The sequence below is a fragment of the Miscanthus floridulus genome, chromosome 8, assembly GCF_019320115.1.
Source record: "Miscanthus floridulus cultivar M001 chromosome 8, ASM1932011v1, whole genome shotgun sequence".
NCBI classification, from domain to species: Eukaryota; Viridiplantae; Streptophyta; class Magnoliopsida; order Poales; family Poaceae; genus Miscanthus; species Miscanthus floridulus.
In genome coordinates this window covers 228,578,606-228,606,563 of record NC_089587.1, presented here as the reverse complement: position 1 = coordinate 228,606,563, position 27,958 = coordinate 228,578,606, and the positions used below count along the sequence as shown (strand labels likewise).

General features: G+C 47.2%; 6 protein-coding genes, 1 non-coding gene and 1 pseudogene across 9 annotated transcripts; 6 read left to right on the top strand and 2 right to left on the bottom strand.

Moving 5' to 3' along the window:
- Positions 1-1,504: 1,504 nt before the first annotated feature.
- Positions 1,505-6,514, top strand: LOC136478464 (probable cytosolic oligopeptidase A). Its single transcript, XM_066476925.1, has 17 exons — positions 1,505-1,912; positions 2,030-2,197; positions 2,319-2,442; positions 2,593-2,669; positions 2,803-2,946; positions 3,026-3,256; positions 3,338-3,428; positions 3,827-3,948; positions 4,209-4,316; positions 4,387-4,632; positions 4,747-4,892; positions 4,978-5,095; positions 5,286-5,445; positions 5,530-5,561; positions 5,654-5,719; positions 5,848-5,919; positions 6,119-6,514. The coding sequence occupies exons 1-17, from the start codon at positions 1,550-1,552 to the stop codon at positions 6,197-6,199; spliced, it is 2,349 nt and encodes a 782-aa protein (XP_066333022.1). The 5' UTR covers positions 1,505-1,549; the 3' UTR covers positions 6,200-6,514.
- Positions 6,515-9,672: 3,158 nt separating this feature from the next.
- On the bottom strand, positions 9,673-11,855 carry LOC136478465 (pentatricopeptide repeat-containing protein At5g66520-like). The gene has a single exon (XM_066476926.1). It carries the CDS (start codon positions 11,853-11,855, stop codon positions 10,185-10,187), a length of 1,671 nt encoding a protein of 556 aa, XP_066333023.1. The 3' UTR covers positions 9,673-10,184.
- Positions 11,856-11,897: 42 nt separating this feature from the next.
- LOC136478469 (protein BRICK1) lies at positions 11,898-14,317 on the top strand. The gene is made up of 2 exons (XM_066476933.1): positions 11,898-12,139; positions 13,951-14,317. Exons 1-2 carry the CDS (start codon positions 12,007-12,009, stop codon positions 14,070-14,072), a joined length of 255 nt encoding a protein of 84 aa, XP_066333030.1. The 5' UTR covers positions 11,898-12,006; the 3' UTR covers positions 14,073-14,317.
- A 392-nt stretch (positions 14,318-14,709) lies between these two features.
- On the top strand, positions 14,710-16,656 carry LOC136478467 (uncharacterized). Of its 3 annotated transcripts, none has more exons than XM_066476930.1 (4): positions 14,710-14,944; positions 15,427-15,990; positions 16,100-16,156; positions 16,277-16,656. In XM_066476930.1, exons 2-4 carry the CDS (start codon positions 15,511-15,513, stop codon positions 16,475-16,477), a joined length of 738 nt encoding a protein of 245 aa, XP_066333027.1. In that variant the 5' UTR covers positions 14,710-14,944; positions 15,427-15,510; the 3' UTR covers positions 16,478-16,656. The 3 variants fall into 3 exon arrangements, with proteins under 3 accessions (XP_066333027.1, XP_066333025.1, XP_066333026.1); XM_066476928.1 differs by having other exon boundaries at positions 14,711-14,944; positions 15,445-15,990; XM_066476929.1 differs by lacking the exon at positions 14,710-14,944 and having other exon boundaries at positions 14,957-15,990.
- Positions 15,262-15,333, bottom strand: TRNAP-AGG (transfer RNA proline (anticodon AGG)). The gene has a single exon. It is a non-coding gene; the product is annotated as a tRNA-Pro (tRNA).
- Positions 16,657-16,698: 42 nt separating the features above from the next.
- Positions 16,699-18,696, top strand: LOC136478466 (small ribosomal subunit protein mS86 (rPPR1)-like). The gene has a single exon (XM_066476927.1). The coding sequence runs from the start codon at positions 16,897-16,899 to the stop codon at positions 18,151-18,153; it is 1,257 nt and encodes a 418-aa protein (XP_066333024.1). The 5' UTR covers positions 16,699-16,896; the 3' UTR covers positions 18,154-18,696.
- Positions 18,697-19,558: 862 nt separating this feature from the next.
- Positions 19,559-21,014, top strand: LOC136470769 (uncharacterized). Its single transcript, XM_066468504.1, has 3 exons — positions 19,559-19,600; positions 19,716-20,168; positions 20,267-21,014. The coding sequence occupies exons 1-3, from the start codon at positions 19,559-19,561 to the stop codon at positions 20,693-20,695; spliced, it is 924 nt and encodes a 307-aa protein (XP_066324601.1). The 3' UTR covers positions 20,696-21,014.
- A 2,043-nt stretch (positions 21,015-23,057) lies between these two features.
- On the top strand, positions 23,058-27,906 carry LOC136478463 (uncharacterized; annotated as a pseudogene).
- The last annotated feature ends 52 nt before the right edge of the window (positions 27,907-27,958 follow it).

Genomic DNA, 27,958 nt, shown 5'->3' with positions numbered 1-27,958 from the left:
ACCTTGACGCCAATACTACTTATATATACTGGTGTAATTAAGATGCTCCCACATACAGCCTCTTCATTGAGTCTTGTTACTTTTGACTTGTTTTCTAAACTCTCGTAGAATCAAGGAAAAATTCCTAAACCAGTACATATTCTTGGATTTTCAGTTTGCTCAATATTTTATTTTTGAAAATGGTAACCCCTTGCTGGATTATATGTGTCGAAACAACCAACCCACCGCGCGTGATCATCAATTAGTTAGGGACTGCCTCTTTAATCTTTATCGAAGGTAGATACTCACATGAGTACATGCTTAACCGGTTAAAGCTCGTGTTCATCGATATCATCAATGTGATCTTTATCTAAGGTAGTACATACTTGCATGAGTATAACCCTGGCATAAGAATGGGGGGAGGGGCGAAGCTAGCTAGAAGCTAGTGGGTGCAAATGCACCACCCGAATTTTGTGAAAACAATGTTTTTTTTCTAAATTTTCACTATATTTGCACCACCTATAGCATAAGGCTATGCACCCACAACGCAACTGCACTACCCTCTAATTTGCTATAGCTTCGTCACTGGGGGGGGGGGGGCAAATTGATCTTTGCATTGTCAAATTCTGATGAAAAAATAAATAGGCATGCAGTTCAACATGCTAAAAATTTACGGTCATTGAATTTCTGTCATAAAGGGGGTGGAGGCCCAGTTTTGCCGCCACTACCCTCCGCCCCTGACCCTGACCGACTCCTAGAAATTCCACCAACATTGTTAACGTTGTTGATAAACCCGAGTTTTGCTACTTATTGAAGCATAAATCATGACGAATAAGTCTAACGTAAACACTTGAACAACAAGTTTGACTACCTTAGTTTGACTTGTTGTGGCTTTAAATTAAATTAGCAAAACTAAGTAGGAATCGACCGAGTGATGCATGCAGGCGTGGTGGATTGGTTTTTGCAACAAATTGAGCAGAGGCGAGGAAAGCATTTGCAACAAAACGAAGTATGGATTTTTTTTCAAAACTCCAAGGTTTTCGAATTTGTTTGTTTTCTACAAAAATGAAGCCAATGTCGTTTCTGGAGTACCTGTGGTCCCGTGGACTTACTTGTGGTTGCACTCGGCACTCACGTGAAAGAAACTAGAAGACACGCCATAGGTTGCTACGAGGACTATGAAGAATTTTTGAATAAAATTAAGTGAAGATAATGTGTATAGGTTGCATTAAAATGTTAAAAGTTAGTGACATGACATGGCTATTGGTAGAAGATGATGTGGATAGCTAGTGGGAGATGATGTGGATAACTTGCATTAAAAAGTTAAAGTTAGTGACATGACATTGCTTTAGTGAAAGATGATGTCGATAGCTATTGGTAGATGATGTGGATACGCATGTCTTACATGTTGTAATCTTGGATTGAACATGTTTTTGAGGATTAGCTTTACAAGATATATATTTATCGATATATAGATTTTTTTTTAGCAGGGATCGATATTAGATTTTGGACAGAGGATATTTGGCTTCCCGCGGCGGCCCATCGGTAGGGGTTGGGAAGCCCAAGCAAGATGGCCCACGCGCGGGCGCGGCCGCACCCACGTCAGCACATCCGAGTCCTCGTCGCCGCCGCCATGCTTCTCCTTTCCTCCGCCCTCTTCACCACCGCACGCTTCCCACTCGCCGTCTCCGCCCGCCTCCCAAACCCTACCACCACCACCCGCCTCCTCCTCTTCGCCGGCCTCCCTTCCTCCTCCCCACTCCGCGCCTTCTGCCCCAGGGCGCGGCCCTCGCCCGCCACCTGCGCCGCCTTCTCCTCCACCATGGCCGCCGCCGACAACCCCCTCCTCGTCGCCGACTTCGACTTCCCGCCCTTCGACCGCGTCGAGCCCAGCCACGTCCGCCCCGGCATCCGCGAACTGCTCACGCGACTCGTAAGCCATGCCTTCCTCCATCCCGACTTTCACCACTGGCTCTCCGTCTCTCCCTCTCATCTGTCTGAGATTGGATGGATGGATCCCGAGGTTCTGACGGGGGCTGCTTGATCGCAGGAGGGCGAGCTCGAGGAGCTCGAGAAGGGCGTCGAGCCCACGTGGGGGAAGCTTGTCGAGCCGCTCGAGCGCATCACCGACAGGCTCGAGGTCATCTGGGGCATGGTCGATCACCTCAAGGCTGTTAAGGACTCCGCCGATCTCCGCGCCGCCGTAGAGGAAGTGCAGGTCCACTTGAGTTATCCCTTTTTGCTGTTCGTTTCTCCTCGGTCCTAGCTTCTTACAGTGCGCTGTAGCAAAGCAGCTCACATGGATCACCGCCTGATCGAATTTCTGCTTCGTCTCACAGCCCGACAAAGTCAAGTTCCAACTAAGGCTGGGGCAGAGCAAGCCTATCTATGAAGCTTTCAAGGCCATCAGGAACTCTTCCGATTGGGACAGTCTCAGTGATGCTCGCAAGCGTATAGTTGAAGGTCACCACCTCTGCATATCACACTGAAACCTCTGTCTAGTAGCCATGATAAAATATAACTGATGCCCACTTCCAATGACCCCATGGGAGAGAACTGAGTGTGGTTCTCCTTTACTAATAGAGTAATAGTTTTTCTTCTTTCCATATGCAGCTCAAATAAATGAAGCTGTTCTCAGTGGAGTTGCACTTGAGGATGAACAAAGGGAGAAATTTAACCAAATCGAACAAGTAAGCCCAGATTTTGTCACTGTTGTGCCACTTGAATGATCATCCAAATAATCGCTTCCGGTTCGCTTGGTTCTTCTAATCTTTACTGGTGTATGTCACTACGTGAATTAATGGACTGCTAATTTCATTTCAGGAGCTTGAAAAACTGACACAAAAGTTTAGCGAAAATGTGCTGGACGCCACAAAGAAATTTGAGAAATTAATTACTGATAAGAAAGAAATTGAGGGGTTACCTGCTACAGCCCTTGGTTTAGCAGCACAGACTGCTGTGTCAAAGGTATTGCACCGCTACAAAATCTCAGTAGCTGCTTCCTCCATTACTAATCCTATATGCTGATGACAAGCAATATTGTTAGGGCCATGAAAATGCTACAGCTGAAAATGGACCTTGGGTTATCACGTTGGATGCACCAAGCTATATCCCTGTTATGCAACATGCTCAGAACAGAGCGCTCCGGGAAGAAGTTTATCGTGCTTATCTTACCCGCGCCTCTAGCGGTGAACTTGATAACACCAATATCATCTCCCAAGTTCTAAAGTTAAGGCTAGAGAAGGCTAAACTTCTTGGCTACAAGAACTATGCTGAGGTGCTTCTGCTGTTCTTTTTCCTTGACATTAAAACAAGCACGCAATAGTTGTGTTCTAACTAATTGATGATACTTGTGAAGGTAAGCATGGCTCAGAAAATGGCAACTGTTGAGCGAGTAGAAGAGCTTCTCGAGAAGCTGCGTGCTGCTTCCTGGGGTCATGCTGTCAAAGGTACAACCAACTAAATTACTATTCTTCTTCCTATAGGTTTTTTCTTCTGCACAGTGGCAAGGTTGTTTGCTTCCATGCATTTCTTCTTCTGCGTCATTTGCATTATGTAATTTGTATTGAGTTGTTCTCCTCGATGCTACTTTCAACAGATTAAATATATCAAGTTTGTATTCAGGATTCTAGAGAGATGCCTATTATTCTATCACCATCTGAATTTTGTATTACTTGTATTGTATTTGCGTTTGAGCCCGTGCACCAAACTTTAGGTTTTCTTTAACCTCTGAGATACCCTAACATGAATATTTCTTATCAGCAATCATTTTCTCTTGTGTAGGGAAAGTAGGCAGAACTTCTTGTTTTTCCCCGCACATATATTAACTGCTGATTTGTGTATTCAGATATGGAAGATCTAAAAATCTTTGCGAAAGATTCTGGTTCTCCTGAAGCTAATGATTTGACTCACTGGGACCTTACCTTCTGGAGTGAACGACTGAGAGAGTCTAAATATGATATCAATGAGGTTTGTTTTCTGTTTTGCTTCATTTAAGTATCTCAATAGTTTTAGCCGCAAGCTGCTAAGTTTCTTGTATTGTTCTCAGTAGTTTGTCCCTTTTCTTTATTGATGTTCCACTGTATTCCATTTTGTCTTAGGTCCTCAGGGGCATATGTATTTCAAATACTTTGATACTCGGACACTGAAGTGCCACTAAATGTTCTCTCATTGAAAGAAACACATGGTAACGACTGACCAATGAGCTTATTTGAACACTGCCATTGCAGGAAGAGCTGCGCCCTTATTTTGCACTACCCAAGGTTATGGATGGCCTCTTCACTCTGGCACATAAGCTTTTTGGAGTTACTGTTGAACCTGCAGATGGGCTGGCTCCTGTAAGTACTGGTTCACTTTTCTTCACTTGATGCAAATTCTGCAATTGTTGACAAGTGACTACCTTTTCAGGTCTGGCACAGTGATGTCAAATTTTATTGTGTCAAAGACTCTTCCAATAGCCCTGTTGCTTACTTTTACTTCGATCCTTATTCAAGACCATCTGAAAAGCGCGGAGGGGCTTGGATGAATGTGGTCTTTTCTCGAAGTCGCGTGCTAGCTCGCAATGGTTTGGCTGCTAGGCTTCCTGTTGCCCATATGGTGTGCAATCAGACTCCACCAGTTGGTGACAAGCCCAGTCTTATGACCTTCCGTGAGGTAAGTAATACATCTGTGACATGTGAATAAGGATATCTGGAGAAAGCAGTAGCTCTCTCCTTATTATGGTAGTATAAATAAAGAAGTGTAAATTGTGTTGCATGTTGCCTGTAGGTTGAAACTGTGTTCCATGAATTTGGTCACGCCCTTCAGCATATGCTTACTAAACAAGATGAAGGCTTTGTTGCTGGTATTCGTGGAGTTGAATGGGATGCTGTAGAGTTACCCTCCCAATTCATGGAGAACTGGTGTTATCACAAGTATGATTGGTCCATACCAGTTGGTTTTTAGCTTGAATCTCTCTCATTTTTTTATTATAACTTATCTCTTGCGTGTCTGTAACAGGAATACTCTTTTGAGCATTGCAAAGCATTATGAAACCGGTGAAACTCTTCCAGAGGAAATTTATGCGAAGCTTGTAGCTGCAAAGAATTTCCGTGCTGGCACCTTCAGCCTGCGCCAGGTCCGTAAGCTTGTTTCATCATATTCAACTTGTTACTCTAGTAACTTTTACTGGTATGGTTACATTACAAAATATGCATCATAATATTTGTCTTGTTATTAATTGGTTTTCTCCTTTGCTTTTTCTGCTTATACATTTATATAAGGAGTAATCCATGCCATTCCAACTTCTATTTCTTTTACTTCTGCAGATACGATTTGCCAGTGTAGATATGGAACTTCATACAACTTATGATCCCAATGGCTCACTGTCCATATATGATGTTGACCGAAGAGTTGCAGAACGAACACAAGTTCTTGCTCCTCTGCCGGAGGACAGATTCCTGTGCAGCTTTAGCCATATTTTTGCAGGTTTGCACCACTCGGTATATATCATATAAATTCTGTCAAGTTCATGACAGAATGACCTCTCATTTCATTTATGGGCAATTGCAGGTGGCTATGCTGCTGGATACTACAGTTACAAGGTAGGTTGTTTTGCTTTGAATGCCCTTCTGTCCTGACTTTATATTCCTTGAGGGTATGGTAACGCTAATATCATGTCATGTCCTTGATTCAGTGGGCTGAAGTACTGTCAGCTGATGCATTCTCAGCTTTTGAAGACGCTGGTTTGGATAATGAGAAGGTACGCATTTCACCGAAAAATAGATTAGGATTGTTTCTTTGTACAACGACGGAGGGTCAACATTTCTTTTGTCCCATTTGCCAATGGCATCAATGTAAATTATAATATTTCGAATTCCTGTTTTGTAGGCAATTGAGGAAACTGGCAGACGGTTCAGAGATACTGTTCTTGCTCTTGGAGGTGGAAAGTCTCCGCTTGAGGTAATGGCTTCTTGTAATCTCTTGGGCTGCTTTCATAGCATTGTTTTGCATCAAGGCATTCTTATTATACGGTTGCTAAAATAGAATTGTGATCTGTATTTTAAAGTGTGAGTGTAGTCGCCATATGATTTGGGATACAAATTTGTTTTGGGTTCTTTGAGTTGCTGGGAGCCAAACTAATGCTCGCCGCTGGCTGCAGGTGTTTGTTTCATTCCGAGGACGGGAGCCTTCACCTGAACCACTTCTTAGGCACAACGGCTTGCTTCCTGTTGCTGCGTAGTGCTCACCAGCATTCAAAGATTTCTCTGGGGCGTCGACCGAAAAGATTGCCGTGCCAATTAGGCTGTTATTTATGCTTAAACAGGGACCGCTTGTAGTGGTTACAAGTATATAATGGCAGTATTGACTAGCACCACATCCACTAACAAGGCCGGCCAATCGCAGTATTTTCTAGAAAAAAAGAATAGTTGTTTGGGCACATTGCTTTGCTTTGATGAAGATAGACATTCTCGGTGGTAACATTTACTGCAAGCTAGATGTGTGCCTCTAAGTTGTAACGTTGTCTAATAAACGAATATTAAAGTTTGAAAACCTATTTATGGATCGTCATCTATAGGTTTCTATCTTTTAAAGATGTGAAGTAAATCGAACATTAAGTACAACTAAACTGTGTACCTTAGTGCAGTTATGTAACCATAGATGCAATGCAAATCTCAAACCGACAGGTTTCCCGGAACATAGGTCTTACGTTCATGTAACGTGTAGCAAAAGTACTCATATATGTACCCATATCATTTCCAAACATTTAAACTAGTTATCAAACAAAAGAACATTTAAACTCAACACACAAACAAAATTGCTCCTATATGTACTCATCTTTTACTAGACGAAAGCTGCACCAGACCCTCTCGCACCTGATTCGGCCACGTAGCCTGCTTTTTTCTCAGCCGTCGGATTTTGATCGAGCGTGCATAAACGGCCATAGAAGCTGGCGTCTCCAGAGCCTTCGTCTCGAGCTCATGATTCGCATGCGACTCCTCGCTGCCGTCGCTGGGCCACCGCGCCTCCCTCTGGCCTTTACTGACCAGGCGACCTCTGCGAGCCCCACGCCCGCGCCGGCGTGGCCGCAGCCACCGTGCCCGCGCCTCCCACCCGCTCCGGGGTGGCCAGAGCCGCCACGCCTGCACCCCCGCTCGCGCCGGGGTCGCCGAGACCGCCGCTCCCACACCCCGCCCGTGCCGGGGTCGCAGGATCGCTTAGTCGTACTTCGCGCTTCTCCGCGCGAGCAACTCCTTCCCCCTGTGACCCCTCCTCGCCACAGCTGCGCAGCCCTTACGAGCTGATGCCTGATGGTCGCCGCGCCGAGGGAGCAGCCGCTCGCACCGGTGGAGCCGCTGTGCGCCGAGGGCCCACGAAGCTCGCGCCGCCAGAGTAGCGCTCGCCCGGTGGCCGGCCGCGCACGCGTCGTGGAACCGGCCGCAACCCGTGTCGGGAAGCCGACCCCGCCCACGCCGGGGCCACGTCGCCGCCGCACGCTAGGCCGGAGGCGGCGATGCCTGCACGAGACTGACCGGCGGCGGTGGCACCAGTCTGCAGCGATCCCGGCCCAGCGATGGTAAAGACATCAGCTGGACAGCGCCAGCTGCCTTGTGTTCCCGTGTGCTCGCCGTTGCCAGCGACCAAAGAACTCAATGCCGGCATCGCCGCTTCAATGGATAATGAAGCCAATGTGTTCGATGAAATGGGAACAAGGTATCTTTTTTTTTTTGTATTTCTTCCTCTCAATTTTTCTAGATGATTTGTACATACCACATCTCTATCGTTATAATATTCAAGTTTTTCTTCCACAGCAATCTGAATAATAGCATATAGATCTTGTTAGTCAATATAAACTACACTGGAAAATATAATAAAAATAATTTTATGTGCTGTGATTTGGGGCATACTGTTATTCAAGCAACAACAACAAATGAATACTGGTTCTAGAATGAACTTGCTCCAGTGATGGATTCTCCTAAAATAGGATAACATGGAATTAATCTTTGACACACTGAAAAATACATAAGAGATAATCAGTTTAGAATTAATCCTGAACTTAAAAGTTTAGTTGGGTAAGCTACAAAGCCTTCAGTTCTTACAGTTTGTGCTGGACATTTGATGTGGTAGGCTCGCAAAGGAGTGCCTAGCAATCTTATGCCCTTTTAGCTAGAATTTGAGGTTGTAAAGATTACTATTTAAGATCTACACGTCTCTAGAAGACTTTTTGGGACACATTTTGGCATGACCCAACCTTGTTCGCTTGTCTTAGGCCATGTTTAGATTGAAAGTTTTTCCAACCTGATGAATAGTACCACTTTCGTTTTATTTGGCAAATATTGTCCAATCGTGGACCAACTAGGCTCAAAAGATTCATCTCGTGATTTCCAACTAAACTGTGTAATTAGTTATTTTTTTTACCTACATTTAATACTCCATGCAAACGGCTAAAAATTGATGTGATGGAGAGAGAGTGAAAAAACTTGGAATTTTGAAGGGAACTAAACAAGGCCTTATAATCCATACTTTTTCAGCGAATGAACAATATTTTTCTCTTACAACAAATCAGCCAACAGTACTTTCAGCCATGGCTTATCAGCCATGGCTAGCATTTTCTTGCCGTCTGATTCCCTGAATCCTGAACTTAAAAGTTCAATTGGGTAAGCTACAAAGCCTTCAGCTCCTACAATGTATACTCTGAAGGTATCTGAGCCCACCATTTACTTTATTGATCAGAACTTCAAAGGATTTAAACACAGGAACATCCAAGATTCAGTCCCTTAACCATTTTTATCTCTTTGAACAGTGAACACTGATATAATGACCATGCAAATTTGCCAAAATGACCAACTAAAGATCAATTTCTCTTGACATCCGCATGAGAAAGACACTACATTTGATTTCTAGAATGGGGTTAGGACTTTGGAGTACTTTGAGTTGCTTACTGGAGTGCACACCTCCCAGCCGCTCGGGTGTAGGTAACCAGGCTAATAAGCAAGCGCATCGCCACAGCTCTCGTCGTCGTTGGTGTGTAGCCGCATCCTCCTGTTCTTCCCCTTCGTTGCTGTCGCACCATCCCTACTCGTTTTCTTGCCAGACCCTAGATGGATGAGCAAAGGGAGATGAAGGCAGCAGTCAAGAGCTAGAGCACGAAAATGTATGGACTGATTAGATATACACCGCGTGCAGTAGGATTAGATATACAGCACGAAAATATAATTAGATATACACCGCGTGCTTCCCCTAATCATATTTGTAAGTTATTTGTAGTATCTATACTGTCATTACTTCCAACGTTTTCGTCAATAAACTATCAGTTATGACTCTTCCGATTTATGCTTATCCAAAGGACTCCCTGATAATATTGGAGTTTCTCAGCCCATGAGCATGTATGTTCTATCATATAATTTTGCTCCTAATTGTTTATATTTATCTGAATGTTTGATTTTGCAGGCAAGAGCTGACGATTAGGCCATCTATATAATCAAGCCTAGCTAGATTTTGCTCCAGATCTACCCAATCATTGCTGATCTGGATGATCATATATTTGTTCTTTTATCCCCTGTAATTCAGTTACACATTCTCTGGATGTGGGAAGGGATAAGACTATGCCCTTTTTGCACAAAAGATCTTATCTTTTCTGTGAATGAATAATAATTCAAATGTATCCTCTGTAGTACTCTCTCTCTCTAATATATTTATTTCTCATATGCAGATTATTGCGAATTTAATGTCAGTGACATCCATCATCGCAATGCTCGGACTATCAATATGAGCAATTTCCCCACACGCTTTCCTCCAAGCAATGACGGAAGCAAGTTACGTGATGAGTCATCAGCTAAAAATTTCACAGACATTGACAATAATACATTAACACTGGTCAGATCCTCTCCAGATCCAAAGGAGCGTGGCAACGCCGCGCTTATGGTTCTAGTGTTTTGCGATTTTACAGAGGTAAACTCAACACACAAACAAAACTGCTCATATATGTACCCAAGTTTTGCGATCTTACAGAGGTGCAGTAAAATGGAAGAACTGTACATACATGACCTTTGGTCTCAACTCTGAAATCACAAGTGGGCATGCTTTAGCCTGTGAGCCTGTGACAGAAAGAAGCGATCAGCAAGGAAGGTTGAGTACCTTCCCCCCGAGTCTATCGGTCTCACTCATGGGCATCCAATCCAATGCAAGCTTTCACAAACAAAGTGCCTCGGTTCACTGTCCGCTAGTTAGCTAAGCTGGAGCTCCATTTCCATGGTGAGGTAACAACAGTCGTGGTCCAACTGCCGGAGCTGCCCGTGGAGGTCTCTAATGGCTGACATGACCTCCCGCATCCGCGGATGCGAGCGGTCGCCGGCCACAAACTCGCAAGCCACGCCATCCACCTCTAGCATGCTGCACCCGGGCACCTTGGCCACCTTCCTGTCCTCCATGTTCCGGCGGACCTTGAGCACCTCCTCCCACTTGCTCCACCCGGCGTACATGTTGGACAGCTGCACGTGCACCCCGCTGTGGTCCAGCCCCAGCTCCGCCAGCCACCGCACCACCTGCTCCCCGGCCTCCACGTCGCCGTGCGCCGCGCAAGCATTCAGCAGCGCGCCCAATACGTACGAGTCAGGCCTCATCGGCATCGATCGCACGGCCTCCATGGCCTCCGCCAGCAGCCCAGCGCGGCCCAGGACGTCCACCAGGCACCCGTAGTGCTCCACGCCGGGCTCCATGCTGTGCGCCGCCGCCATGCTGCGGAACACCTCCTTGGCGCGGCCGCAGGCGGTGAGCACGCAGATAAAGGTCACCTCGTTGGGGTGCACCCCTTCCGCCTGCATCTGCCCGAACAGCTCGATCGCCTCCCCGCAGCGGCCGTGGTCCGAGAGCCCCGAGATCATGGCCGTGTAGGTGAACACGTCCCGCTGCCCCCGTGGGGCCGCCGCAAACACCTGTCTCGCCGTGTCCAGGCTGCCGCACTTGGCATACATGTCCACCAGCGCCGTCGCCACCACGCCGTCCATCGCTGCTGGACCATCACCGTGGGCGCCAACCAGCAAGGCGTGCACCCACCTGCCCTGGTCCAGCGCCCCGAGCGCCCCGCAGGCGGCCAGCACCCCGACCACCGCCGCCCTGTTGGGGCGGACGCCGGACCTGAGCATGTCCTCGAACAGCCGCACAGCGTCGGCGAAGCTGCCCGCGGCCACGTAGGCGCTCAGCATGGCGCTCCAGGCGACGTCGTTCCTGGGGGGCATTCCGTCGAACAGGGAGCGCGCCTCGTCCACCTGCCCGGCCTTGGCGCAGGCAGTGAGGAGCGACGTCCAGGAGCACACGTCGGCCGCGCGGGAGGCGATGGCGTTGCCGAAGAGGCGGCGGGCAGAGGACAGGACGCCGTGGGTGGCGTAGGCGTGGATGAGGCCGTTGGCGACGTACGCGTGGGCGTCCCAGCCGAGGACGACGGCGAGGGCATGGAGAGAGGGGACGATGACGTGGGCGCCGAAAGGGGAGTCCGGTCCCAGAGACGCTGGCGCCGACGAATCAGCGGCAGCTTTAAGGAGGAAGGAGAAGGTGTAGTTGTTCGGCCGGAAGTCGGGGAGGATGCGGCGGAGGGCGCCGAGCGGGTGCGCCGAGAGCAGCGAGCGGAGGAGCTGGTTGGGAAGGAACCGGTCGGCGAGGAGGTGCGAGAAAGAGCTGAGCAGGTGCGCGTCCACCTGCCGGAGCTGAGCGGCGCTCAGCGACGGCCGGCACAGCAGCTGCAGCGCCGCCGTCGGCCATTGCATTGCGATTGCAGCCGGCCGAAATGGCGGCAGTGGCTGCCCATCTCCAGGCCCACCGGGTATCTCGCTTAGTTGGGCTTTGTATGGTCTGAGGTTGTGAGAAGGGCCGGTCCAACCTGGCCCACTCACACCAACCATGTAGCCCAGCCTTCCAAGGCAAGCGAAGCGGCACGGCCAGAAGAGGCAACAGCCGCAGCAGGATTAGTTGGTGTCACTGGTGGTGCGCGTCCCGTCGGGAGGAGGAAGAAGCCGCAGGCCAGCAGGCAGCAGCAGCCATCAGGTGGCGGGGATGGGTCGCGGCGGCGGGATGGGGAACCCGGTCAACGTGGGCATCGCAGTGCAGGCAGACTGGGAGAACCGCGAGTTCATCTCCAACATATCCCTCAACGTCCGACGCCTCTTCGACTTCCTCCTCAGATTCGGTCAGCTCCTCTTCCATTTCCCCCCCGGGCTACCCTCTCACGATCTGCATCTCCCACCTGGATTTGCTCGGATCTGCTGCCGCTGCCTTCTCATTTCATTCAGCGCGGTGCTTAATTGTCCTTGCCGGTCGCAGATTGCATGTCTAGTACGAAGTACAGTAAAATTCTCGCGGCGTTTGATGTCAGCTAATTGCTCAAACAATTCATGTGATTGGGTGCTTTAACTTGTCCTTGGGGAACAATCAATATGCCGGTGACGTTTGATGTCAGATAATTTGGTGTAGTAACACACCCTAACAGCCGTCTGATCTGTACGACATTGCCTGCCCGCTCGTTGCAAAAACCTTGTGGACTCATTCGGAGCTAGAAACTTAACTATCTTCAGACCTTTCACAAGCCCATTGCTACTTACCAGCCTCATGCTCGTTGTCAATTAGGTTCAGGTTTTGCATGAAGTAGCTCTAACTTGCGGTAACTAAGTACTGCGGGGGTCAGTTTGCCTGTTACAGAATTTTCCGGCGGACTTCATTTCTTTTCCATCTGCAATCAGGAAATAGTCGAATCTAACACAACCTGACAGCTGCCACAGGCATCACCAACATGGGATTCAGATCTCAAAACCACTTGTTGAGACAAGGCTTTACAACGCCGCACTTAATTATACCATGAGTGTTTAAGTTGGAATGTTAACGTTTCAAGGATAAACTTATTAACTACCTGATGGTTAGGGCTGTCAAAAAAAAAAAAAACACTGCAAGGCTCACGAGCTACTTGAGGTCAGATCGATATAGTCTTGATTCGAGGTTTCATGGAGCTTCAGTGTTGTAATATTCAGCAGTGTGGTTAAGGCTCGATTTAGTCCTCTCTAATATAACCCACATGATTTCCTCTCAGATTTTCTGCAAGAGCTTTTTCTACAAGTTATTGTATTGAAGGGTAGTTTCTCAGTTTCCTGAGTCGAGCTGGAGCTAACTTGAGCTTAAGTTAAGTTTTATGGCATGATTTTCACTGAGAGAGTAGCACTCGAGGTTTGACAAGTCCAGCTTGAGCCTACTAGAGCTACGAGCTTTGGCTAAGCCAAGCTCTAGCTCTTTAATCCACTTAGGCTTGGCTAGAGCCTGTACCAAGATCTAAGCTAGGCAGGCAGGTTCGCTCAAGCTTCGATTGTTGGCATCCCTTCTGATGATTGAGCTTCCAATGTCAATAAATGTTTTCTGTGAGTTGCTATGGCCTAAGCAGGAATCCCCTAATTCTTGTACAGTCGCATATGGGGATGCAGCAAGAACTTTGGGAGACTCGTATGAACAATAGATACGTTCTGGAAACAAGATTTGTGGTTTCAACTAGAAAGTAGCCCAAGATGGCTTCATGTTTGAAGTTTCTCTTACTTTTTTTCCACCATGGTCGAAACCGAATTTCATTACTGAAAGCAATGAAATTACATGGTTTTTGTGATACGCAAGACAAACAGCACAAAAACAACACTAAAGCCATCTCTCCTAGACACCCAGGCTCCAGCAAGATAGGCAACCAAGTTTGTCTTACTTGAGCCAAGTCATTTATGGTAACACAATTGAATCTATATCACATCGAGTTGGCGGTCCAAAATTCCACATGTTAAGTATGACTTTCGAGGTTGTATGGACTAGGGTGTAGACTGGTTTGTCTGGGTATTTTTCTTTTATTGCTCACTGCTGTGCATGTTTGTTTGCTGTTTAACTCACCATCTACTTGGATGAGATGAGGTGTAGGAGAAAAGAAAAATGATCATGAACCAGTTACTAATATTTCCAAAGTCTGTGTGCATGCAGAAGCTACGACAAAGAGCAAGCTGGCAACTTTGAACGAGAAGCTTGACATCCTAGAGCGGAAGCTGGAGGTGCTTGAAGTTCAAGTGAGCAGCGCGACGACCAACCCTTCCGTCTTCAACTAGAAAAGTCCAAGGACCGGCGTGCATAGCCTGCATCGTGGTGTGTGTATGTATGTATGTACGTATGAATGTTGCGTGAACATGTGCGGCCGTGTATCATCTTGTATCATCTTTCCAGATGTTGGAGTGGCATGTAAAGCACCACTACCGCTAGTATCATTGTTTGTACAATTGGAATGTTGCACAAGTACACGGCAAGTTGCACGTTTGAGTTTCCGTGGAGGTAATTGATAAGAGTGTTTGCTGGACATGTTGTGATGTGTTTGTGCCCGCGCTTTTAGAGCCAACTTTGTGACGCTTGTTGGCTCCTTGTACCCGGTAGGCAACGAATTCCTGTCTCTGCTATCGTATGGGATCATCATATGAATTTCAGCGGACTGACTTGGTTTGATTTCTTGTATGTGCGCTTATGAGGACTTCTTATGATGAGGAATGGGGTGGTGATATCAATTAATTTCTTGGATTGCTTAGCAAATGCGTATGTGATTTAGGTTAATTATAGTCCTTGAATCAAACATATTTTCAGCGGTTTATTATTGTGATATGTGTGAGGTGTAAAGCAAACATACCTGTCAAGTAGTGAGTGCAGAATCGAAAAGATAAAATGGAGTTCGGGTAGGGAAGAAAAGCACGGGAGATGTGGCCCTGGTGTTGTATCCCCTTGCCACCACACAACTGGTGACTCCTGCTCTGCTGTTGCTGCCTCCTCTCTTCTCTTCTTCTCCCCGTGGCCACACAGCCGGCCGCGGACAGGGCTGCCTCCTGCAGGAGATCCTCCTCCTCCTCCTCCATGTCCAATTGTCCATGAGAGAGGGATGATCTAGCAAAGCATAGCTTACTGCTCGGATTCGATTCGTCCTTCTCTTCGTCGTTTCGTAAGTTGTCATCTCCATCTTCTCTACTAGCTAGTTTATATAGCTTCATTCACTGGATTTTACAGTACTTCTTTCCTATCCTATCTTCACTATCGATCTGAATGAATTCTTGATGTATAGCATAATATGCTAATCTTTTTTTTTTCTAAAAAAAAAGGATTTTGGGGGATTCGAAGAGTTGTGTATGCATATGCTAATTTATGGCATAATATGGTAATCTTTAAAAAAACAAAAAAGAGGATTTGGGGGCATTCGAAGAGTTGTGTATGCATATGCTAATCGGAAGGATGAAAAAAACAGTTCAAAATGAGAAAACTGGGGCATTCCGAGAATTGAACTCGGGACCTCTCGCACCCTAAGCGAGAATCATACCACTAGACCAAATGCCCTGTGTTGGTTTCATCGAAACATAAACTTTATTCATCTATAAATATAACGATTTAAGAACAAAGGTTGCAGCTGCTGCTCACTGCATTCCTCAGCTCCTATTCAATTTGCAGAGCACGAGAGAGGAGGTGAAGAAAGGATCAGAGGCGAATCCACCATATATTTCTTGCTTGCGATCGATGATGAACTCCCAGAACCTTCAGCTGCAGCTGCCCGTTCAGGATCTGAGCCTGAGAGGGAGATCATTCATCAGCAAGCCCACCAACAAGGTGATGGTGATGCACCACCAGTGCCCTGCAGCTGCAGCTTCGTCGTCTTCACCAGCTGCTAGAGGCCTTCAGGTTCCCCATCCCAGCAGGACGCGTCCTCGTGCCCTCGTTGCGGTCAGAGCGGCCGGCAGTAGTGACGATGCATCATCAGGAGGTGAGTCGTCGTCAAGTGGTGGCGGAGAAGCAGAGGACGATGACGAGAAGCAAAACTACAGCAGCGACAAGGAGGGCAGCGGCCGTAGGTCGTCGTCGGGCGGCGGCGGCTTGTCCCGGGACGATCTGGAGCGCCTGGTCGGAACTGACGACGATGCCAAGTTCAATGGGTTGGATCTTGCAAACCTCATCAGGAAGAAGTACGGCAGGTCGTACGATGTAACATTGATAAAGAAGGTACATACATATATACGTTCGTGATGCATATATGACTCAATTTCTCTTCTGTGCTTCATCAGCTAGCTAGCATTATTCACATGATGATTATACGCCTGCCTGCCTGCAGGAGTTCATGGGAAGGAATCTGCTGGCCATGAATGTGATGTGGAAGTACAGGGAGCAAGTGAGTAGCCGCTTGGACATGCATGATATGCAATTCAGTCATGTATTATTATTATTATTATTATTATTATCTGCTACCTATATTGCTAATAATATATATACATATATTATGATCTATCAGAGATCGTTCCCGCTGAGCGAGGAGGAGTACCTGCTGCGTCTGGACGACGTGGCCAACACGCTCAAGTGCTGGGGAGCCGTGGCGCACGTGCGCAACACGCTGGAGAAGCTCAAGGAGAGGCCGCGCATCGGCAAGGCCGTCAGCATCTTCATCGACATGGACCAGACCGGAGGACGCTCCAACGAGTGGATCTACAAGTAGCTACCTACAGATCTACTAGTCAAAGAGATGAACAGAGCAATCCATCAAGTGTAGAATGAATATAATGTTGGTACCATACCAATCCAATCCAATCCAAATTGATCTCCAACAAGTCAGTCATACATGCATGTATAAGCAGATTGATGACAATTCATTAATTCCATACACAACTAGCTACTCATGGTCAGTCGCCTGGAAAAAGGGCAAAGGTTTCGTTTAATCAGGGTCAGGGGTGACAACATTTGAGCTTCGGAAAGGGGCATGTGCATTTCGTTGCTTTCTTCTGGACTTTGGAACCTGTGGGCCATCCGTCCGTGAGGAGAAGTCAGCCCAGTGGGCCCGCCAGTTAAACCCTTCCGGAACTCTTCCCTTCTTCCCCTTTCCCCTCCCACGCGCCTCGCCTCTCCGGCTCTCCCACCATGGCCTCCGCCGCCGCCCTCTACCGGAGCCCCTCCCTGCTGAGCCGCCGCCACCTCCTCGTCCGCCTCTTCTCCACGCAGACCCAGCTCGCTACCCCACCGACGCCCACCACCCCCGCAGACCTCTCCCGCCTCAAGTCCTCCATCCGCGACGCCGCCACCAGCCCGGACGCGCTCGCCACCCTCTTCCTCTCGGGCCTCCCGCACCCGGCCTTCCTCGCCGACCGCCCGCTCTTCGCGCTCTCCGTGCACCGCCTCGCCTCCGCGGGCCGCCGCGACCTCGTCGCCTCCGTCCTCTCCTCCTCCCTCACCGCCCTCCCCAGCCCGCACCCCTCCGAGGGCTTCCTCCTCCGCCTCATGTCCCTCTACTCCGCCGCCGGCATGCCCGACCACTCCCTCACCGTCTTCCGCCTCGTCAACCCGCCCTCCGACCGCGCCCTCTCCGCGCTCCTCTCCGCCTACCACGACAACCGCCTCTACGACCGCGCCGTCCGGGCCTTCAACACCCTCCCCGCCGAGCTCGGCATCAAGCCGGGACTCGTCTCCCACAACGTCCTCCTCAAGGCCCTCGTCGCCAGCGGGGACGTCGCAGCCGCCCGCACCGTGTTCGACGAAATGCCTGACACCGCTAGCGTCCAGCCGGACATCGTCTCCTGCAACGAGATCCTCAAGGGCTACCTCAACGCCGGCGACGATGCCGCCTTCGATCAGCTAGTCAAGGAGATCACTGGTCCCAAGAGGCGGCTTAAGCCCAATGTCGGGACCTACAACCTCCGGATGGCCCTGCTGTGCTCCAAAGGCAGGAGCTTTGAAGCTGAAGAGCTGCTGGATGCCATGGGGGCAAATGGCGTCCCGCCCAACCGCGCGAGCTTCAACACGGTCATCAAGGGGCTCTGCAACGAGGGGGAGGTGGGTGCTGCCATGGCTCTCTTCAAGAGGATGCCGGAGGTGCCCAGGCAGAACGGCAAAGGGGTCTCCCCCAACTTCGAGACCTACATTATGCTGCTCGAGGCCCTTGTCAACAAGAATTTGTTTGATCCTGCCCTGGAGATCTGCAAGGAGTGCCTGCACAACAAGTGGGCGCCGCCGTTCCAAGCTGTCAAAGGTTTGGTTCAGGGTTTGCTCAAGAGCAGGAAGGCCAAGCACGCAAGGGAGGTTCTCATGGCCATGAGAAAGGCTGTCAAGGGTGACGCCAAACAGGAGTGGATCAAGGTTGAGGCTCAGTTCCCGATGTTGCTCGCTGACAAGAAAGCCTAACCACCAGGAACCATGTATGCAATATCTGGACCTGACCCGACAGATCACCATTTTACAGCCGGCATCTGTTATTGCTCAAAATGGTTTGTTTTAGATGAGACTTGCATTATAAATTAATGGGATGGGTGACTGTTTATGGCCGTTGGTTTACCATTCAGTCATGTATGCTTAGTTAGTTATGACACAAAATGCTTCTCATCCAGGCATGCAGATTCGTGTTTTTTTTTTTCAATTCATTTTATATTCTAAGTTCCATGAACTCAGAATGCACGCCATATATCTTTGGTAGTCACATGTTATCAAGATGAGGGCAAGGAGCAACTATTTCCTTGACATTTTACAAAGAGAAAATAAGCTAATTCTTATGGTTAATCCTTCTTGTTGTATGCCTGACCAGATGTTGTTGTGTGGTTACATTTCGCAACATAGATCTGCTGGCATTTTGTTTTGTGAAATGTTATTCCAAATTGTAGGTATATCAATTTTCATCATTTTAAGATGTCGCTCTGAAAGAAAACACTCATTTTAGGATGAACTCCCCTGGGTGCGTTTTTGGTGGATATTCATGTTTAGCGATGCTATGTTAGGTTTGTGCCATGCGTCACTGTTGCAGTTGGTTTCCCTTGTTTCCGATGTGATGTGTAGTTTTTTCTGCCAGTTTTGAAATGCTATATATTATGTGTGTGTTTTTTTTTTTTGCGAAATATATTATGTAATTTGATGTAACCTGTTTCACATCACTTGGCTGTGATGTTGTATTATGTTACCTTGATGAGCTGAATGAACTGGCTGCAGCCTATTCGGTTAGTGTTTGTGTTAGCTGTGTGAATTGTCAAACATTTGTGCTGCAAAATACTCCGTATTACTTTCGAGGACTGTTTTGTGAGTTTGTTTACTTTCCCTATAGCGTCAGGCTAGCCATGTGCCATGTTTTCTGGGTGAATACCAAGCGAAACTTATAACTGTTGCTCAGGATAGCCTTTGTGGATAATATATTCAGTAGAATCTTTCATCTTTTGTTGAGTCAATCATCATGCCAGGATCCTGAAATAAGTAGGCATTGGCAATTCATAATACGCAGTTACATGAAGGATGAGCTTATTTCGCTTCTACAGTACTCTAAATATGCTACTCTGGGTGCCTGATTCGCTCGTTTCCCTTGTGCTGGATATTCATTCTGTTTATTTTGATGTTTCTAACTTTGCTTCTTGAAGCTGTGCTATATATATTTTTTTTGAGTCTTTTACTTGTATGCCATTAAAAAAGATGGTCTAATCGTCTATGTCCTTAAAAAGTTTGATCTATCGTTAGTGTCCAAACTTGAAAAACTTTTCTCTCTCACGCCATTCTGTCCGCCTTCTATTTGATTTGCGCCGTTTGGCTGTCCTGACGAGTGGGGTCCGCTATGGCAAATGACCTCAGTTGTCCCTTGCCATTGGAATTAGAGGTAGAGGCCGTGTTGACCGCTCTCACTCTCCTGCTGCCTGCTGCTGCCACACTTTCTTCCATTGGACCCGGATCCACGGCGGTCCACGTCGCATCGGCATCCGGTCCGTCCGTAGCAAGTCGCCGCGGAGCCACACAGTGACGTGCGCGGGTCGAACCTTCCGGATGCGGCCACGTGCCTGCTCCGACGTCCGCATCACGGACCGCCGGCGTCGCGCGCGCACTGCTCGGCCTCCACCGTGGCTGCTCCTGCCAGGACGGCGTGCTCCGTCGCCTTCAGCGTGCCGGCGTCACCGTCGGGGCTGCACCTCGGCGCGTGCGCCTCCTTCCGCAGCGTCGCGCCGCCACAGCCGGCGGAGCACCAGCACCAGCACGCGGTGGCGGCGCCGCTGCCGCAGCTGCTGAACCAGCAGGCGCGGTACCACTCGCAGCCGGCGCTGACGATCCGGACCGAGGAACCGCCGCCACTGCAGCGTGTGCGCACCGTCGGCTGGGCGAGGCTCTGCGGCGACTTCAACTACGCCGCCAAGATCCTCTACTTCACCTCCCTCTTCCTCTACATGTCACTGGTACGTGTACATCTATTGTCTTTGTTCTCTTCTTGACACACGTGATGTATATATATACAACATGCACTTCCTGACCATGTACATACGTACGTATACAGGTGGTGCGTATCAACCTGTTCCGTGGCGTCCGCTTCTCGCTGGCGTGGTGGGCGTACACGTTCCTGATGACGAGCGTGGCCATCGCGACGGCGGTGTACGCGTCGGCGGTGACCAACGTGCTCACCCGGGCGCTGGCCGTGGGGCTGTCCGGGGTGGCGACCGTCACCGTCGCCGGCGTGCTGGTGACCACCGTGTACCGCGCGTTCGTGCGCAAGGACCTGTTCCCCAACGATGTGTCCATCGCCGTCACGCAGCGGCCCAAGGCCAAGTTCGGCAAGATCCTCGCGCACATCCGCACCTCCGGCGACGGCGTCAAGGACCTCGTCTTCGCCGTCTCCAGGCACGGCGGCTCCTCCGGATCCGGCACCAACAGCGCCAGCGAGTTGCCGTCGCCCATGGCGCGTGGCCGCCGCAGAGCAGAGCCGTAGGCCACCATGCATCGATCTCCAAACAATTCTTTATATCTCATCTACTTGTCTGTACAGGCTTCAGATAGACTAGCAGTAGTTCTTGAATTTCCCATGCATCCGTGCAGCAGAGATTCACTGTAACTGCACAACACGTAGGGAGAGGTGCCTGCCGAGATTGGCAACGATAAATGTGTGTCCTTTGAGTGATTGCCATGACAAGGATGCAATCGCGGGATGACACTAGTTCAATTGCTTTTTTTTTAATTAATATCTTGCCAGCTTATATTTGTTACACACATAATAGTATAGGTTAATGAGTCATGACTGATTTTATATGTATATTATCATCCACTGAGGTCTTTGTAAATCACGGGCACAGCACTGTTTGTCATTCTCGTCACAAACATTTCACATATATCTTTGCCGACCTGCCCTGTCTTGAACTCCACCTCTGCAGACATGGCCATGGAGAGGAGAGGGATTGAGTGGACAGAGAGGTGAGTGGGAATGGAATGGAGGGGGTGGCTATATATAGAGTAGGGCAAGTTGACGCCAAGGCCAACCTTGTTGGCGTCAAAAGCCATCAGGTTATCGTTCAGCAAGCAGTGGCACATGAGAAACAAAAGTTCCAGGGGCATTCAAGTCATTTGCCACCCACATTTCACACCGTTAATGCTGCAAATAGACAGAATGGCGTGAGAGAGAAAAGTTTTTCGAGCTTGGACACTGACGATAGATCGAACTTTTTAGGGACATAGACGATTAGACCATCTTTTTTAATGGCATACCAGTAAAAGACTCATTTTTTTTATGTTTCCAGCCTTTTGTTGTTGATGAAGCTGAGCTAGAGGATTAGAGCTTTGCCTTTGGGAACTCGGAAGTGTCAAAGCCTTTGCTAGCATTTGCTCGTCATTGTAGCTAGTTCAACTAGCATGCATGATGCTGAACAACTTCTGGAGTACATTTAAAGCTATTAAGCTGCAGCCTATTCGCTTAGTCGTAAACGATCGTGGATTATAAGCCAGAATAGTATTTTTCTCTCACACCAAACCAGCCAGCAGTAATAATCCACGATCGTATACGATCGTATCAGCACCAGCCGAACAGGCTGTTGGTTGTTATTATCCGGTGGTGATTGACGTTTGGCGACCTGCGCCCTATTCGTTTGGGCTGGTTTGGCTTATAAACCATGGTTGAAAATACTGTTGGCTGATTTGGTGTGAGAGAAAAATATTGTTCGTTGACTGATAAGCCATGGCTTATAAGCCAAATACGACCAAGCGAACAGGCTTATGATTGTATTGGAATCTTGCCAGATAGTATCTTTATTAATTTATTATAATACAACTAGTGAAGTATATTTATGTTACACGAGTGGTCATAATCTATATGTATTGATTTTGATCACTGCCTATTCATATTCATATTTGTATTTGAGAATGTTCAATCCATATTTTAACACCATAAAATATGAATATTGATGTGAAATAGACTATCTAATTTGTATTTGATCTGGTTCCATGCTATAGGACCACTTCGAAATGCAGGAATTTTACAAAAATTTCATAGAAATCAATTCATTTTGACAGAAAAAACATATAAAACAGATTCCTACGTTCCAAAGAGGGTCATAGTTTCGCAGAAAGAAAAAAAAAGGTGCGCAAAGGACTGACTTCTTTCATCACGATCACTCGATCAGAACATTTGATGCGCGACTGAAACATGGTAGAAGTATAAACATTCATATATAAGAAACACTCATCACTTTGAATACACGTATGTATACCCAATTCATAACACTATTTATAAGAGATTAGGCCAGCAGATCTTTGAGAAATCACCACATGCCGCCTTGTCATTGACTAGCGTATCCTCTACCACTTGAAAATAATCCACCAAAAATATAATTATAAATAAACACTCGTGTTAAGTCAAAGAGTTAGAATCGGCCCCGTTCGGCTTGCTGAATCTTGACTGAAACTGATTGAAAAACACTATTCTAGCTGAATTATTGTGAAAGAAAAATACTATTCCGACTGAAAAAATAAGCCGAACAAACCAGATATAAGGTAAGCCGAACATGGCCTAACTTTGTTGAGAAATCATCCTCATGAGTTAGCCATGGGGAGAGCAATTGCTCCTAGAGAGCAGCCGCACATGTCATAGGAGCAGCACAGGAAATGAACCGACCTTATGTGTGCATAATAATTATAAATAAGCACCCGTGTTAACTCAAAGAGTTAGAATACTTTTTTTTAGAAGAAAAGAGTTAGAATACATTTTTTTTAGAAACAAGAGTCATAGACCTCCGTGGAAAATTGGGCATGGAAAGATAGCCTACATTCATAGCACGGCCCATTTTTGCAAAATAGTGGTTGGGCATTATCAGCACCGCAGCCCAGTCCAGTCCAGCGACAGTGATGTTAATTTGTGCTGTCCTCCAGGGCGTCGGTGGCGCCGTTCCGGCGAGCGCCCTCCCCTCCGAATCCTACTCCTCCTCCTAGCTAGCGCTGTCTGCCCTGCCTCCCTCACTCCCCCCACCCTCACTGGCGCCTCACCATGACCCATGTCGACCTTCCCTCCCCCACCCCCCACCGCCGCTAGGAGCCCCCTCGCCAGGGTGCGCCTCGACGACCTGGCCCCGTTCGACGGCACCTCCACTCCGGCCTACGCGCGCGCAGTCGACGCGCCACGGCGCCGCCGCCGTCGAGCTCCCTGCAGCGGACGCCGCTGTCGTCCGCTGCGCCCTCGAGTCCGCCCGTGGCTTCTTCCGCGCCCGCCCCGGCCTCTATGTCTACCGCGCCGGGAGGTACGCGCAGCCAATCTCAATACGATTCTGCTCATTCTGTTCTGTCACCTCACTTCACTGGATGGAGAGCTGCTGCAGCAGCTGCTTTCCCGTTACACCTATTACTTTGCGATTTTACTATAAAATTCTAGTAGTAGCAGCAGCAGCAGGACTTCTAGATGCTGTAATAAGTAGTATCACACTGCGCAATGTGGGAATGCTCCGGTGCCTTTAACTTGAATGGAGTTAGTATGCTGATAGCACACTGAGATGTGAGATGTCTGTTGGAACTGTGTATTGTACCCTATATATTACTGCTAGAAGCATCATGCTTGTGAATCATCCATAAAGAATTTCGGCAATGTCACTATCTGAAATGTGTTCACATGTTGTTGTGTGTGCTTCATATCCAACCAGCTTCCTGTATATAATTACACAAGGCATCCTGGTTGTACCCAACTATTGCTTACTGCATAGTACCTTCTGCGCACTTGTTATGGGATAGCTATATCTCTCAACAAAATCTCAGTTTTATGTGTAACATAGTTTTTTGTTTTCCAAACAAAATATGTTCACTTATTGATTCACCATATGCCCTTATCAATGCCATCTTCATCATTTTTTGGTTTGCATTTATCCTGTCTGCAATACCTTTGCTTTAATCTACTCTATAACAGGGCTCTGGATGATGGAGAGTTGTCACCTGCTTGCATGTCTGATGCTTTCAGATGTTTGGGTAAGGCAGCCCGTGCTGCTCTCTGTTCAATAGCACGGAACCTTCGCTTACGTGCATAGTAATGCACTTGCCCTTTCTTTTTAGTTTATTTTGTTTCTGTAATGCCTTCACATTTCTTTCTTTTTTTCTACCAGCTAATCGTTCTTCTTTGATTTCCAGTGCTTTCAGCCATTTGCTTGATGACAACCCATTGCCTCTTGATGAGGTTTCAGCTTCAGAATTGATGGTGTCATTTTCTCATGGACATCCCCAAAGCAGCCAGCCAGGCACCTATGGTGGGCCTCAGGTCATCAATGGCTGAAGTTGATAGAGGTTTTGTTACACTGGTTGCTTCTGACCATCCAGGAATTGAGGTGTGAAGTTGCTCATCATGTAACTCTTTTGTAATCTTTATCCCGAATGGCACAAATAACAAATTTTGTGCCTGGTTCTAGTATTACTTTTGGTGAAATGCACAACTGTTCTGTATCATCCTCCTGTTTAGTCAGTTAGTGTTTTCTTCCCTGGTTTATATTTGACTGACTTCATCACTATGCCTTGTCACTAGTGCGTTTGCATCTTTTAATTCCTACTGTTTATCTTCTTTTGCAGGTTTGCAACCCAAATGGTCATTGGTACCCAGCAGATGTGGGCTCAAGCCCTGATGTCCTATTGCTTTTGACTGGAAGAGCCTTGAGTCATGTTACTGCTGGTCTACAGCTAAATTCTCAGTACAGGATCACTAATAATGGAAACAGGTGAGAGTTGTGGGCTGCTAGAAGGATTAAAGTTTTCCGCTGGCATGTCATTTATTTTCTTTCTCCGTTATCTTCCAGGGCATCACTCATGTTTAGGCTGATGCCTCGTGCCAATGCTATATTGGACTGCTCTCCAATTTCAGCTGCTGGGCATTGCATACCGCAGATCCACCGGCCCATATCTGCAAGCCAGTTTATGGATGATTTGCGTGCTGAAGAGAGTTTTTACCATCACTTGGAAGCACCACCTGGGAGTATACATCTAAAGTTGCATAAATTTCATCACATGCATGTGATCTTATTGTACATTCAGTTACAGTAATGCATGAGATGATGAGAGCCAGTACACCTCATGACTCTCTTTGATAAGAGTAGTAAAGTGCTTTATTGAAAACTAGATGGGTGTTGTGTGTATTTCAGAGCTTATTTCATCAAAAGCCTTAAAACTCTGAAGTTGCTTATACTTTGCTAACTTGGGATGCAGGAATCACAGGGAAACTTTGTTAATGAACCATCGCTCAGAAGTGTACTCCCAGACCCTTTGTCGTAAGCTCTTCCTTGTTGAATGTAACACTTCATCCCAAGATCAATGCCATGCATATAGTATCTGTTTTTCTGCATGGATCCTTTTATGTCTGCTGTTATATGTTTCTTATCTTAACATAACAAGTAAAGAAGAGAGACACCTTTAGACATGCTGGATCAAAAGAAACTTGTTGAAAGCATACAGCTGCAAAATCCAGATTGTGACACATCATTTAATCACTTAGCTTACAAATGATGAATATAGCCATCTAGTGACGGAATAATATTTTTATTTTGAGTGGGGCTTTTCTTGAAGATGCTATGGTTCTCTCATGTGGGCACTCGTTTGGTGGCCTCATGCTGAAGAAAGTTCTTGAAATGGTATGTTCTGAGACTTTGTATTCCATTTTTATCATTTCTCAAAATTCGGTTTGTTTGTAAATCTGTGTTGTATGGTGCAGAATGTTGGCCTACGAAAAGACGACATGTTCAACAGATAAGTGTCGCGGAAATGCGTATGTTGCGTTGGATTTGCGGTCATACAAGAAGGGATCGAGTTCAGAACGATGATATACGTGATAGATTAAGGGTAGCACCAATTGAAAAAAAGCTTGTCCAACACCGGTTGAGATGGTTTGAACATGTCCAACGGAGACCTCCAGAGGCACTGGTGCGTAGTGGAATCTTGAGCCAGGATAGTAACGTGAAGAGAGGCAGAGGAAGACCGAAGTTGACTTGGGTGGAGGCAATAAAAGGAGACTTGAAAGGATGGAATATATACCCAAAGACTTAGCCTTAGATAGGAGTGCTTAGAAAACAGCTATTCACGTGCCTGAACCTTGATTGCTTCTGCTGAGTTTCAACTCTAGCCTATTCCAACTTGTTTGGGACTTAAAGGCTTTGTTGTTGTTGTTGTTTGTAAATCTGTCTGTGACATCAAGAATAAAGTTCTATGCTTTACTTTAGGTGTTGTTCTTTTAGGTACCATTGAAATTAACCGTTACCCCAAATCTTTGATTTGTCTGATTATGGTTTTATATAGCCCAGTCTGCTGTATCTGCAACTTAGTAGTTAGTAGGTCAATCCCTTATAAGCACCAAAAAAATGTTCTGGAATACAGTACAACTGAGTCATTACGATCAGAATTCAGAAGCCACATTTTTCATAAGAAATTGATAATGAGTTAGTAATCCAGGAAGTATTTTTGGTAGGAGCTAACATGCAACTGAGACTGCATACCATTTTTTAACTTTTTATCTAATCAGGCAAGGTGCAGCATTTGCAACGGAGAAGTTGATGAGGCCTCCTTATTTCCTAACCTTGGTATGTCTCCATGCTTATTTTGTAGCATGAATGTGGTATCAGTATCATTCCGTTTGCTCACTTAGAGTTGTCAGTATTGAATGTTGTACAGCTCTAAGAGCGGTAGCTACAGTGGTGAAGATGGAAGACGATAGGAGGCTCTTTCATAACGCTGCTCTTCGAAAGCGCCGGAAAGAAGTGACTGAGCATATGGACGCCCAAAGGCGAAATGGAAGTAGCAAGGTGCATAATTCTTGGAGCATGCCTCTGTTGTATAAGTAATATTGTTGTATGGTTTTGAGATATTTTTTGTCTTTGAGCATCTAACAGGACAGTATTGAGCTGGGGTTAGATGCTGAAAGCCCTAGAGCGTTCAAGGGGGCGCAGTACCCGTTTGTGGCGGGTGAGAGAGTCGTGATCATGGTACATGGAAATGCATTCTTTGGCGACAGTTACTATCAAGAAATGGGGGTAATGGAGAACAATTTTCTGAGAGGTGGACTCTCTTCCTCTTTTACTGTGCGTGCAGGGAAACAAAAGGACGCCTGATAAATTCGTTGGGAAGGAGGCGGTGGTGACATCACAGTGCCTGAATGGCTGGTAAGCGTTCGCTGCTGGTTCACTCGTTCAGTATTGGGTTTTTTTTTTTTTTTGGCTTGGGTTCTGTTTTGCTTAGTGGCAGAAGCCGTCCGGGGACTGCAGGTACCTTGTGAAGGCAGTTGATAGCGGAGAAAGCATACGGCTGCAGTACAGGTCGCTGAGGAAAGCGGGGGAGCTAAAGGTGCAAGCACTCCTGCAGAGTAGACAATGAAGGAGCCGGCCCGGCGCGGCGGATGATTTTGCAGCAGCGTTGCTTGTGCATACATGGGATTTTCGTGGCGTTTGCCCCCCTTCTCTCTTATTGTCTTGTCTAGCATATTAGGGGACGGAGTACTATTCTCTTGTGTCCTGCTGTGCGATGGAAAGGAAAAGGATGCCCATTAGGGGAGCACTATTCTCTATTCTCTTGTGTCCTGTGCGTTGGAAAGGAAAAGGATGCAGAGTGATCCTGTACAAATTTCCATTCAAATTTGCAACCAAGTCAGTCATTCAAATTTGCAACCAAGTCAATCACAAACTCACCATGTCCATCCACGATTGTGGTTGTAGGAAGCTGATGGTGTCGTGTCCGTGTCTTTGTGCTTGTTTCCCAA

Bases quoted from the DNA above. Each gene is read 5' to 3' on its own strand.
- LOC136478464 (XM_066476925.1), top strand. From the start codon at position 1,550: ATGGCCCACGCGCGGGCGCGGCCGCACCCACGTCAGCACATCCGAGTC. The intron at 1,913-2,029 runs GTAAGCCATGCC...GCTTGATCGCAG, and splicing joins GCGAACTGCTCACGCGACTC to GAGGGCGAGCTCGAGGAGCT. The intron at 3,429-3,826 runs GTACAACCAACT...TTGTGTATTCAG, and splicing joins CTGGGGTCATGCTGTCAAAG to ATATGGAAGATCTAAAAATC.
- LOC136478465 (XM_066476926.1), bottom strand. From the start codon at position 11,855: ATGGTTGGTGTGAGTGGGCCAGGTTGGACCGGCCCTTCTCACAACCTC.
- LOC136478469 (XM_066476933.1), top strand. From the start codon at position 12,007: ATGGGTCGCGGCGGCGGGATGGGGAACCCGGTCAACGTGGGCATCGCA. The intron at 12,140-13,950 runs GTCAGCTCCTCT...GTGTGCATGCAG, and splicing joins CGACTTCCTCCTCAGATTCG to AAGCTACGACAAAGAGCAAG.
- LOC136478467 (XM_066476930.1), top strand. From the start codon at position 15,511: ATGATGAACTCCCAGAACCTTCAGCTGCAGCTGCCCGTTCAGGATCTG. The intron at 15,991-16,099 runs GTACATACATAT...GCCTGCCTGCAG, and splicing joins ATGTAACATTGATAAAGAAG to GAGTTCATGGGAAGGAATCT. The intron at 16,157-16,276 runs GTGAGTAGCCGC...ATGATCTATCAG, and splicing joins TGTGGAAGTACAGGGAGCAA to AGATCGTTCCCGCTGAGCGA.
- LOC136478466 (XM_066476927.1), top strand. From the start codon at position 16,897: ATGGCCTCCGCCGCCGCCCTCTACCGGAGCCCCTCCCTGCTGAGCCGC.
- LOC136470769 (XM_066468504.1), top strand. From the start codon at position 19,559: ATGGCAAATGACCTCAGTTGTCCCTTGCCATTGGAATTAGAG. The intron at 19,601-19,715 runs GTAGAGGCCGTG...GTCCGTCCGTAG, and splicing joins CCTTGCCATTGGAATTAGAG to CAAGTCGCCGCGGAGCCACA. The intron at 20,169-20,266 runs GTACGTGTACAT...GTACGTATACAG, and splicing joins TCTTCCTCTACATGTCACTG to GTGGTGCGTATCAACCTGTT.